Source organism: Heliangelus exortis, chromosome 1 (assembly GCF_036169615.1).
Source record: "Heliangelus exortis chromosome 1, bHelExo1.hap1, whole genome shotgun sequence".
NCBI classification, from domain to species: domain Eukaryota; kingdom Metazoa; phylum Chordata; class Aves; order Apodiformes; family Trochilidae; genus Heliangelus; species Heliangelus exortis.
The window spans coordinates 18121956-18134121 of NC_092422.1; the positions used below are offsets into that span (position 1 = coordinate 18121956).

At 39.9% G+C, this 12166-nt stretch overlaps 1 protein-coding gene across 1 annotated transcript in view; it reads left to right on the top strand.

Moving 5' to 3' along the window:
- The first annotated feature begins 9933 nt into the window (after window positions 1–9933).
- Window positions 9934–12166, top strand: part of FGF9 (fibroblast growth factor 9) — a 53576-nt gene continuing 51343 nt past the window's right edge. Inside the window, 2 exon segments of the mRNA XM_071735772.1 lie at window positions 9934–10215; window positions 10217–10379. Coding sequence (XP_071591873.1) covers window positions 9949–10215; window positions 10217–10379 — 430 coding nt within the window. The 5' untranslated portion in view covers window positions 9934–9948.

Consider the following 12166-nt stretch of genomic DNA (forward strand, 5'->3'; position numbering starts at 1 on the left):
AAATACAACAGTGACACTACTTATGCCTAAGATGATCAAACTTACTTTTCAGTACAGAAGAGTGCCAGATGGTTTATCAGTCAGCTTTACTGCATTACAAAGTAAGAAACTTACTCTAATGCCTTCTTCACATGTAAATGGGAAAGAGAAAATATTTAATTTTGTAACAATTTCAGACAACGGAGACCAATGACACTTTGCATTAAACAATTTAAGTTTAGAAAGTAAAGGTAAAAAGCAGTATCTTAGTCATCATGCCAAGTATCATTTTGATTTTTCATTTCCCTAAGAAGCACCAATTTACCAGAAGTCCATAATTGCTTCAAAATTAAACCTAAGGAGAAATGGTACAGAAGCTGTACTGCAGCCCCAAACCATTTTTTCCTGTCAATTATGGCATTAACTTCTGCTGGCTTCTAATTTTCAAAGTTTTAGGAAAGAAGAAGCAGACTGTCAAATAATGTGCTCAGGACATAAGCATTAAGATTTCTGTAGTGAAAAATAAAGTTCATTTAGGCAACTTTGTCAGAGCATATAATACTATTACCAAATTTATCTCACCACAGTGAGCAACAAGACAGCACAGAATGTTCCACTTTTCTCCTTGGCAATATTTCATATCAGCATGCACATGCAGTCAAGTTCAAAGCCCACCCTGACCTGGCAGCACGAAGCCATCTGCCTCGTACAGGGCCACCAGAAGGAGCCCCTGATGGAACTTCAGGTAGAATCTACCCAGTAAATTCTGGGCATATCTGACAATTTAAACTAGAAACTTTCAATCTAAGTATCATCAATTCATTATTAGCACAGCATTATATTTATTTTTTATTACTGCATTCACACTACATTGTAAGTATATTTTATACATATACACATACATAGTATGTATGCATATTTATATTTGTATCTTTATATCCTATAATATAAAGCACATATATATATATGATAAATATGTATATAGCTTTATATGCAGTTCCACGTATTGTATTTTAATACTGAATTATAATTTTTGATAGGTTATTAATGGCAGTAAATCAAATAATAGGCATTATAAAAAACGCCTACATTAAAAAAAGAAATATTAGGAAAAATAATTCATTTCATGTAAATTTTTCATCTATACTGGAATTAGTCTCTGCAGTTTTTGGAGGCAGACAAAGGAGTTTCTCTGCTGTTTTGGCAAAGGGAAAGCAGCGGTGCTGATAAGATAATATTTATTAGCTACATGTGCTGTAACTGCTTTTTATAGACTCCATTGGTGCAAGACAGTCACTTGAAATCTGCTCTACCCTGAAAGGGACACAAACCTTGAGAACTACTTCAACTCCTGTTTGGTGTTTAAAGCCAACAAGACTCCCTTCTCCTGTCTTTCAGTCCATAGTACAATAAAAACCTGCAGTAGCAGGTTTTAAAGTAATAAAAAAGTAGCAGTCAGGAGACCCAGCATTCTGAGCAGTAAGGAGAGGTGTATGCTGAATGAGAGCTTCACACAGTTTTATCTGTCTTTACCTTGGATGATTATCTTAGTCTCTTTTTGAAATCTTATTCAAACAAAATTAACCCTAGTTATGCAACCTTTTAATAGGAATCACAGTGAAAACTGACTTAAAAGTACCTAATAAAGGAAATCAGGAAATGGAATAAACAGCCCTAATGCTATTGTCACAGCTATCACTAGCAAAGTTTATCTAAGTTTCTCCACAGAACAAATTAAACTAGATTCTGAGTTATTTCTCCTTTTTCTAAGTACCTTACGTTTCTAAAATGCTGACCCCCTTGTTAGAAATAGACCCACTTAGCCAGTCATAGCCTTTACAAAATGGTCTGCAAGGAAGTCTAACACATAACTACTGCACTAATCCAGGAAATACAAGTAAAAACCAGTACAAAACAGCATCAATGGGACAACAGATGCTACTGCTTGTACATAATATGATTTCTTAAGGTAGAAAAAAATGTTTGGGTTTTTCTGTAAAAAAACTTCAAACACAACACAGCTTTACTCTAAGAAAGCATACAAGAAAGAAACATTATATTTTGAAACCAGTGAAGTATTTACTGGAGGGAAAGTCCTGTATCCCCAGTAAATAAATACTAGTTGCTTCTCTGGGATCTTTGTTAAAAATCAGAATATCATTTTGTGCAATTCTTTCTATTCAGAAGAACATTTTTTTTTTCAGGCAAGCTATGTTCTTATCTGTTTATGTTTGTCCACTAACATAAACAGCCAAAGACTCTCAAACACTAACCCTTTATTGCACTGCAATTACAACAGTTGCTAAAAACACAACAAAACCAGGCAGCTTAACTCACCCCACCTGTCCACATGTAACAAAGTGCCTAGAAAGAATGTTAGTTAGAATTTATTTAATCACTGAAGTAATACAGCAAGAGTGAATTCAAATAAAACATCACAGATGAGATGAAAGGTAAGTTAAATTTTAACCTCTAAGACCCCTAAGATTACATTTGACATCATGTTGTTTCATTATCAATGAAGAGACCTACACAAAGACTCTCTGTGCACACGGAGAAGGAAATAAATGTAAATATTTTTAAAGCCAAAAGCTTCAAGATCTGAATACCTCACATTCAAAAAGCTGAAATAGATACCATACAAAGCTGAGAAACAAATACATATCCATAAGTAATATTTAAGTCTATAATTAATTATAACATCATACTCCTACAGATTCCATAATCTCTGTACAACATTCTATTTTAGGCACCCAACATGACAATGTCTGTATGTCACTAATGCCAAGAATGCTGTTTGTGATATATTTAATACCTCAGTTATTGATTTAGACTGCTTGGTGGATACCTGATACATATGGTATTTCCATAACACAGTGAAATACAGAATTAAACAAGAGGTAACTAAGGTTACTCTGGTCGGTTGCACAAAAGGAATGGTTTCAGAAAGAATGAAGCATATTTAAAGAAAAGAAAAAAGGTTAAGGCAGGTTGAGATAGCAATCTAATTTCCACTTCTTGAAGTGGAAATTCATGTTTACTGATACTTTAAGTCTGGAGGAATATTGTTTTAAAATGCATTTTGCTAACACATACTGTTTTCCTAATATTTCTGAAGTAGTAACTGAAATACATTCTGTCTACACGAATTAGGAGATAACGATGTTATTGAAGCATTTAAATGCACGGGAGCAAATCAACTATATCACAATAGTTCAGTTTACTTCCAGATGCATGCTAAATAAGACATATAATAGGAATTTATTTACACAATACACCAGAGTTGGAAGGCATATGCATGAATTGTGTTAAACTGTCTCTTACAGAAGTGGTAACCTACTGGTATATCAGTAAAGCAATAACAAATTTATCACCTGTTTCCTGTTAAAAAATAGCAAGTGTTTAATGCTTTTACCTACAAAGATGTCTGCCTTATCATGATCTAAGATAACATTTTTTTTGGTAATACTTATCAAGACAGTAAATGTAGCAGTAAAGGTACAGTGAAACCCTGAAGATGTCAGAGGGATGCTACCACACCTGCAGCTCACTGCACCTCACCAACCAGCCTGGCCTGCACCTGGAATTAAACTGGTCCCCTTTAAGGCTTCCAGCTTTGCAGATTCTGCTGTGGGAAGAAGACTTAAAGGCACCATCTTGCAGCTGGTTCAAGGACCCAACTTGAAGATGCAGTAAGGAATCCTTTAACACCTTTCCAAGGACACTACAACTCTTAATGCTCTGCTGGGGACCACTGCCTGACTCCAAGTGCTGCATCCCAATCCACTCCGTGCAGAGGAATAGATGCTGGCATGAAAAGAGAACAATGGTCAGCAGCAAAATTAGATGCAAAAAAACCAGAAGGACAACATTTTAAGGAAGGGACAAGGTAAAGCAGGAAACAGACTTTTCCAAAAAACAGTAATAAATATAATCCTTACATGCTCCAATCCATAGGAACAATGGTAATTTCAATGATTATTAGATGGCCTTGTTTTGCTACACAGATTTGAAGCTTTAATGATCTGACTGTGTGGCCAGGTTTGCACTGCCTGAATTCAAATACAAGGCTTCTCTAAGGCTTCCAAGCTGTCACTGAGTAGCATGTTTGATGTGGATTAAAACCAGCTGCATTAAGTTTCAAAAGCCTGTTAAAGGATTATGCTGCAGACTTTTGTATCATACATCCTTTACTTTGTGAGCATCCTAGTAATCTGTTATATGTGCTGGTACATTTGCATTCTCACTTGATTTCTAATAGAATAAATACATTAACACACTAAAATATTAGGGAAAAAAAAACTATTACAGGATTTTTTAATCAAATGAAAGTGGTCAACCTTTTTCTTCTCATGATAAACTAAGCACAAGAATTTTCCTCTATATTTTTCAGATTAGACTGCACATATTATTTCTGGTTTTATTTTAGAATCCCATTGCCCCCCTCCAGGCGATTCCATATATCACTACAAATCCTTACGTAATTTTATCCTGGGCTCTGTATTTACCAAGACAACTCATCTTAATAGCAATGCTCTTCCTTTAGCAGAAACCAGGGTTTTACGAGAGATTGCAAAGAAACCCCCATAAAAATTCCATAAAAATTCTAACAAGATTCACCAATGTCTCACAATTTAAAGCCCGTAACTTACAGATTAAACAATGGTCCCTACAAATAAATATACTAATTTTTTTCTATTTTATTCACCATATTCAAATGCCCCAAATATATTTTTTATCTGCCAGTACCAAAAATCCTTCACACACAGTTAACACGCACAGCTTGCCTTCCTAATAGCATCATTTATAGCAAAAAAATATTAGAAACACCAGAGACAGAATCAGAGTGAGAAAGTATGAGAAAAAAGTAGTATAAGCATAACTTAGGTCACAAAGTGATTCTGGATACAAAGGATTTATAAAAAACCCTTCAAAATCCCAGAGCTATGCACTTGCTTCCACTGTTCTAAAAAATTTCTTTGAATTATTTAAAAAAAAAATGCTGCTTCTGAAAAGCATGCAGCAGACTGCACTTGATTTGGAAGCACGTAACAAGGGCCACTGACAACACCATGAATGTATGCTACATACATTTATGCCAGAAGTTAATAACCAAGTAGAAATAGGCTAAACATGTAACATGCTTATAGCAGATACTATTTTGCCAGTCATTTATTGATATCAGTTGGAAATCCTACCTGAGTGAAAACCATGCAGAATGTATCAGAACCTGTCTAAAACAACTCTATCTCACCAGTGCAAAGCTCAAAGTGTCACCAAGAAACACAGATGGGACTTCAGAACTTTTTAAACCATTTTATCAGTTTCCAAGTCTGGGAGTACAGAGACATCCACTAAACCCCTGATAAACCTAGGACTTATAATTCATTCAGTCACTCTCCCAAGATTATCCTGTGAACTGAGGCACTTCCAGAGTTCTCCATAACCCTGGGATTTGTAAAGAGGTTGTCCAGTATATTATTTTGCCTTTTCTATAGTGGCAGAACAAAGGGAGTCTTCCCTGAGCAAGCTGCTGTTTGGGGAATCCTTTGCAACATTCTGGTTTCCTTAAAATAAGTTTTTGTGGTGGTTAAATATCTAGCCCCAGAAAATTAATGTCAGCTCTAGTTTTAATCATTAGAATTAAAGTACTTGCAGATACCTGGAATAGTTTTCATTATCAATGCAAAACACAAAGTCACCACTACTATCTGTGGCTATCTTTGATTCTCTTATGAATTGTTAACATTGAAAAACAGTGAAAGACCCAAGGCAGTTTAAAGTGAAACAAAACATTTAATAGTCAAAAAGGCTGCTGTTTCAATAAACACTAATTTTAAATCAAAGTAATAAAAAATAAAAAGAAATTCAGAAATATCAGACACTGGAAAAATAAAAAGGGGCACAAACGGTTATTACAAACCACTGTTACAAGCATTATCAGTATTTTCAGTATGATCAAATACAAATACATTTAAGACCTCCAAGAGAGTAATCTTATCTGGAAGAACTGTAGCACATTGCTGGTGCATCGTAAGCAGTAGTAGAAAAGGTAAGATAGAGAGAGACAATTAGACTACAATTATGTAACAAAAAATATTAACAAGAACAGACGAAAAAAATGTAAGCTATGTTTTCCTCTTTACATCAGGTGACCAGTATTAAATATTTAAGTACCAACTAATGCTTCTACAACCCTAGAAAAAGAATGCTGGAACTAAGTCCCATTAATCAGCAAGCAGGCAAGATTTTGCATACATTTAATGCATATATGTGCTAGTAAAAACTCCACTCATTCATTCTCATTAGGAAAACAGTGACTTAGAATCAGCACAAAATGTAAGACTCTGCAGGGATGGCAGCTTTTCAAGGGTGAATCAAATTGTGTTCTTCTTTCTGAAGACAGAGAATGTCCATAAAAACCTCAACAGGGGCAGGAGATGCTGCCTCTGGCAGTTTGCTGCGTCTTGGGAGTTTTCTTATAATTTGCAGTTTATCTGTGTACAAGACCAACACAACAATTCCTTGGCAAGTTCCAAATTTAGCTGCAGTGGAGAGGCAGGAATCATCACCTCCCACAACGTGCTTCAGCCTCTAGACATGTGCCATTCCAAGTGCACTTGCACACACTTTGGCAATGAGGGACTTGATTCTTGACCCTGATCAAGGTAACCTCAGTGACTGCAAAGCTGCCTCACACAAACAGCACAACCAAAGAACTCCAAGGAGTTTAGGCCACATAATGTCACATCTGTACTGCAAACTACAAGAGAGTTACAGATAATAAAGCCACAGTAGACAACACTGCAGGTTGATGAAGGCTACAGATCACGTACCATTTTGTCATTTGAATAACATTACTAAAGAAGAGGATATAACAATATATAGCAACATATATTGCTATAGCAATATAACATCACTGCAGTGAGAGGTGCAGCATGAACATTTTTGACCTGTGTTGGTTAGGATAACAGAATAAATGTTTTTAGTCAACTTCTACATAAATCCCCGTTCTAAGTTACAGTTACTGAACTCAAGCTCTTACATCCTCACTTGCTCCTTTCCGCTGCCTTACTGAAAGCTGACTCGTTAATTTAATTTAATTAGAAAAAAAAAAATTTGATCTAGTTTTTCCCAGTACATGCTATATCTGGTCTAGGATATTGTCAGAGTAGCTTTGCTGATAAATAACAAGTTCAAATAGAACTAAAGCCTGCTGTCTATAAAAAAATCTCTACCTATAAAAAAACCTTTATTAAAAAACAACAAAAAAAAATTGTTTTGTTATACAAGTATTTCTACAGTAGAGACTTACAATTAGTACTATGGATTTATTCCAAGATATATTACTTGTGTGTTTCTTAACAGTAGGTCAGCAAATGAAGACAGAGAATAAAAAGAGCTTCAGAAATCACTTCCTAAAGATCTAAAGAGACAATATGAAAGATTACAACTGAGATAATCTCACATTAAATATAGAAAGTGGTGTTATTATTAATATGCTACCCACTTAACGGAAACTGTCAGAATAGCAGTGAAACTGATGATTAAAAAATGGGCCAAAAAAATGTTTTGAAAAAAATGATCCACATCCAAACTGAAAATCTACTAGCAGAATAAACAACTATTATATTGGAACACAGTTACTCAACATAAACCACTACAAAATAAAACAGAGGCTATTCCAGCAAAAGGAAAACAGATTAACTGACCCTGCTGGACATTTGATTCTGCAAAGACTTGCAGGCAGGCCTGACTTCATTCACTCTGAGCAGAAGTCAGAAGTGACAACAACCAGTACAAGCAGCATTAAATCAACTGCAGCAATTGTGAGGAATACAATTAAACAAAGACTTAAGAAAATAGGTGCCAAAAGTATGAGTCTTTGATTTAAAAATAATTAATTAATAGCTTTGGAAGAGAAAAAGAAGAAATACTGAATTTACAGAACCTTAGCTTCATGTGTTGTTTGCTGGCCTGAACAGTAAATTGTATCTCTGAAGCTATCTAGAACAAGTTATAGCTGAAAAATTTCTGATTAGTTTGATAGAGACTGCTTTTATTAAGACTCAAGTAAAATCTAAATACAGGTATCAACTTCAGCTACATTAAATAAAAGAGCAGGTATTTACAATTAAGAGTTTGATTCTACAACAAAGCTATTAATGGGTGTTATATCTCAGGACAAGAATGAGAACTCAGTAACTCAAATTCTGCTGAAATTGAACACTTCTTACATATACTTACATGAGTCCTATACTATGATAGCATCCCCAACAGTCTTTTTATGGAAAACCAGAAAAGTTTAAATTTCATAAACTACTTCATATTTGCATAGCTCATCAATCTACTTTCTCCAAAAATGAACCAGTTCAATAAACTTTACACTTTTAGTCCATCCAGAGAACTAAAAAGCATAGTTGTAGAACTGTCCTGCATTACATGTAAGCTAGTCCATGAGCACATCAATTCTATAAATAAATACATTTTAGAAGTGATTATTCCCCACATTTAATGCTTTTTTTATATAAACCTACATACACATTTACATACACAAGAGTCTCATATGAAATTGGCCTTAAAGACAGGACTTTTTAAACACAATGCAACAACACATAAGTAAATGTAAAATCATATTCTGCTGGCCCTTTACAGAAAATATGTATTTCCAATAGGATTTCTAGTGGAATAATGGATGCTTTCCTTACTGGGAGCTATGTGCATAAAACCAAAGTTTTAGCATACGCTGTTCAAGGAATCAGAAGAGTAAATCTATTTAGAAACATGCTTGTATAGAAAAATTGGAGTTTCCTAAAAAGTAGCAGCTTAGAAATTCTCCACAATTAAGTCTGCAATTAAAAAACAAAAAAAACCCACAAGCAAAATCATTCCTTGTTCTTGATGGAAGAATAAGTCAGGTGACTATTTACCTGCCTGCAGCTCAGTCTGTTCAATATCTGTTAAGAGACAGGATACTGAATCATACAAACTGTTGAATACTTCCAAAATTTCCCCAACAGAAGCAGATGAATAGTACTACAAGTATAGGCTAACCTCCCCCATCCCACTCAAACTCCCTGGCCTAAAAAACATTTAAGTCTTCTAGTTCTGAAATACCTAACCAACTTCAACTGACAGTAGCGTCTCCAAAGAGAGAACATGAAAAAGCTCTCTACCTCTCTCAAAATACTCAAGTAGGAAAGCATAACTGTGTTATGGGACTTGAAGATTTCTTTGTAAATTAAGACTATCTGTCCTTGAAAATAACCTCCTGAGTGTGCACTGATGCTCCAAGGCAAACTACATTTTAACATCCATAGGACACGTTTCAAACATACTAAGAGAAAATAATTCTGTTATGTGTGATGTGTTTCAGCCAGATTATGAAATACAAAAGTACTACTTTTATGAAGCACTCTTTGTGGGGTGTTTTTTAAGGGGGGAAAAGGGGACACGACCGTACAACAGCCCCTGACATGTAAACCAGGCATGGTAGAAGTTCTACCATCAAAACAAGGAGCTGGGCACAGCCCGTGTGCTCGGCAAACCGCACGGGTTCATCCATCAGGTTGCATCTTAACCCGGGCTGTCAAGAGAACGGGGAAAGCGGTCGGTGCTAAAAGATCCCCCTCCTCCTTCCACTGCTCAACACGGCCAAGTTCCCCCCGATGGGACCAGGCAGGAACAGTTTAAGCGCCACAGCGCTGGTTTCGGCTGCTGCCAAGGGGACGGGGGACGCGCATTCCCTGCTGTCCGACAGGCGAGAGCAGGACTCGGGCAGCCGGGAAGCGCCTCACGTCACCGAGGCAGAGGAGGTCTGACCCCCACAGACCCCGGCCCGCCCGCAGGCCGCTCCTCCGAGTCCAACAGCCGTCCCCGGGACCCGCAGACCCAGCGCCAGACCCCGGCCCTCCCCCGCGGCCCGCCCGGCCCGGGCCGCCGGCGGGAGACGAGGATGCCGGAGCGGGGATGCTGCCGCCTTACCTGAGCCAGGACCGTCGGGAACACGCCCAGCCGCCCGCCGTAACAGGCCGCCAGCGAGCCTCCCCCTACCAGGGCGGCGGCGGCGGCACCGACCCTCCAGCCGGGCGGGCGTCGCTGGTTCCGTGGGGGCCGCAGCCCGGCGAGCCGCCCCCTCAGCGGAGCGCGGGCGGCCACCGCCAGAGCCGCTCTCCACGCCGCCATCTTCCCGGAAGCTGCCCTGGCACCGCCGACATCGAACCTGCCCCGCCGCCGCCGCGCATGCGCAGTGCCGGTCCCGAGGCGGCGGGGAGGCCGCTGCCCGCCAGTGGGTGCGGGGACGGCGGGGACAGAGGGGACCCCTCGGGATCGTGCTGGCCCCGCTCCGCGAGCGGGAGGGAAGCCACCCGCACACCGGAGGGGACGGTCCTGGCAGAGAGGTAACGCAGGCAGAGGTGCGCAGGGTCTCGCAGCGGTGTTCGGCGCCGCCGGGCCCCCTTCCTCCCGTCTTGGAAATGTTCCCGACTCCGGGGCCCGGGCAGGCCGCTCAGGGGTGCGGGAAGGCGGCAGGGCCCCCGCTTCGAGCGTTTCGCTGAAAACAGCTCAATTGGAGGGGGCTGGCCGGCGGGCAGAGGCGCTACGCGCTCCCGTGGTCCCTGTCCGGTCTCTGGCAGAGGGAGAAGGCCTGGCCGGCGATCGGGCTTGCCCGGCAGGTACCTGATGGAGAGGGAAGGCGGTGGCAGGAGTCAGGGTTTTTGTTTGTGACAGGGAAGGGACCACCGAAGGCCCTGCCTGTGCGGTAGGGAGTGAGATGTGGACTGCTTGGAGCTGTCCTCGGCCCCCTCACAGAGCTCAAGCTGGTCACTGGTGTGATTCTTCTCCCAGAGGTTTTGGTCACTGCTGAATAAGTGAAGATCACCGGATCATGAACTCCCCTCTTGGGAGGCCCAGTGAGTGAGGCAGGTTTGGTGAGCTCACACTGACAGGGCTGACTGAGCACCATGTGCTGTGCAGTTTGAGTTTTTTAAAAGTTGAAGACAATATTTGTGGATGCATTGCTCTGCAGATGTTCCAGAGGAGAAAAAGAAAAAGCATGAACAACTTGAGAACACCCTTTTCAAAAGCAGAGTGAAGTTTCAGATGAAATAGAGATGACAGAAGGTACTGGTTGCAGAAATGGTTGTGGCACAGATATTGTCTGAAAACCACTACAGACTGACTAGAAGAAGTAATTTGTGACAAAGACAGCCATTCACTGTGAATGCTTTGAAGTGTTCTCTTTTTGTCCACTACCATAGTTTTAACAAAGCTCTCTAGGCCTTGTTTACAATATGTTAGTTGATTAAGGTCAAACATTGAGCCATACAGGAATTAAAGATGCAGTAGCACAATGTAAAACTGGAAGGAAGCTAAATGTCCACTGTTGGTTGGTAGTGCCAGTATCCAAGTTTTCAGAATAGTTCACCCAGTGGCTTCATGAGAATATGGGAAAAGAGTAGGGATAGAACTGTCACATGCATTTACCCATTATTATGGTCGTTAGTTGAAGGTCCTCAGAAAGTACTCGGTCCATTTCAGCAAACTGTCTTTCACCTCTTTCTGATAAAACAGCCAGTATGTGTTGCCAACATGACAAATGCTGAGCTACACCCTCTGAAACATAGAATCATAGAATGCTTTGGGTTAGAAGGGACCTTAAAGATCATCCAGTTCCAACCCCCCTACTATGGACTTCCTGCTTTGTATACCTTCCACTACACCAGGTTGTTCCAAACCCCATCCAGCATGACCTTGAACACTTCCAGGGAGAGTGCATTCACAGCTTCTCTGGGAAACCTGTTCCAGTGTTTCCTCAACCTCACAGTACAGAATTTCTTACTAATATCTAACTTAAATCTACCATCTTCCTGTTTAAAACCATTACTTTATCCTATCACTACAGACCCTTCTAAAAAGTCCCTCCCCAGCTTTCCTGTAGGCCCCCTACAGGTATTGGAAGGCTGCTATAAGGTGTTCCTGGAGCCTTCTCTACTCCAGGCTGAACAACCCCAACTTTCTCTATCTGTCCTCATGGGAGAAGTGCTCCACCCTTCTGATTGTCTTTGTGTCCTTCCTCTGGAGTCATTCCAAGCTCTCCATGTCCATATGATGAGGACCCCAGAACTGGGCACGGTACTCCAGCTGGGGTAGGATGAGCAGAATAGAGAAGGAGAATCACACCACCTGT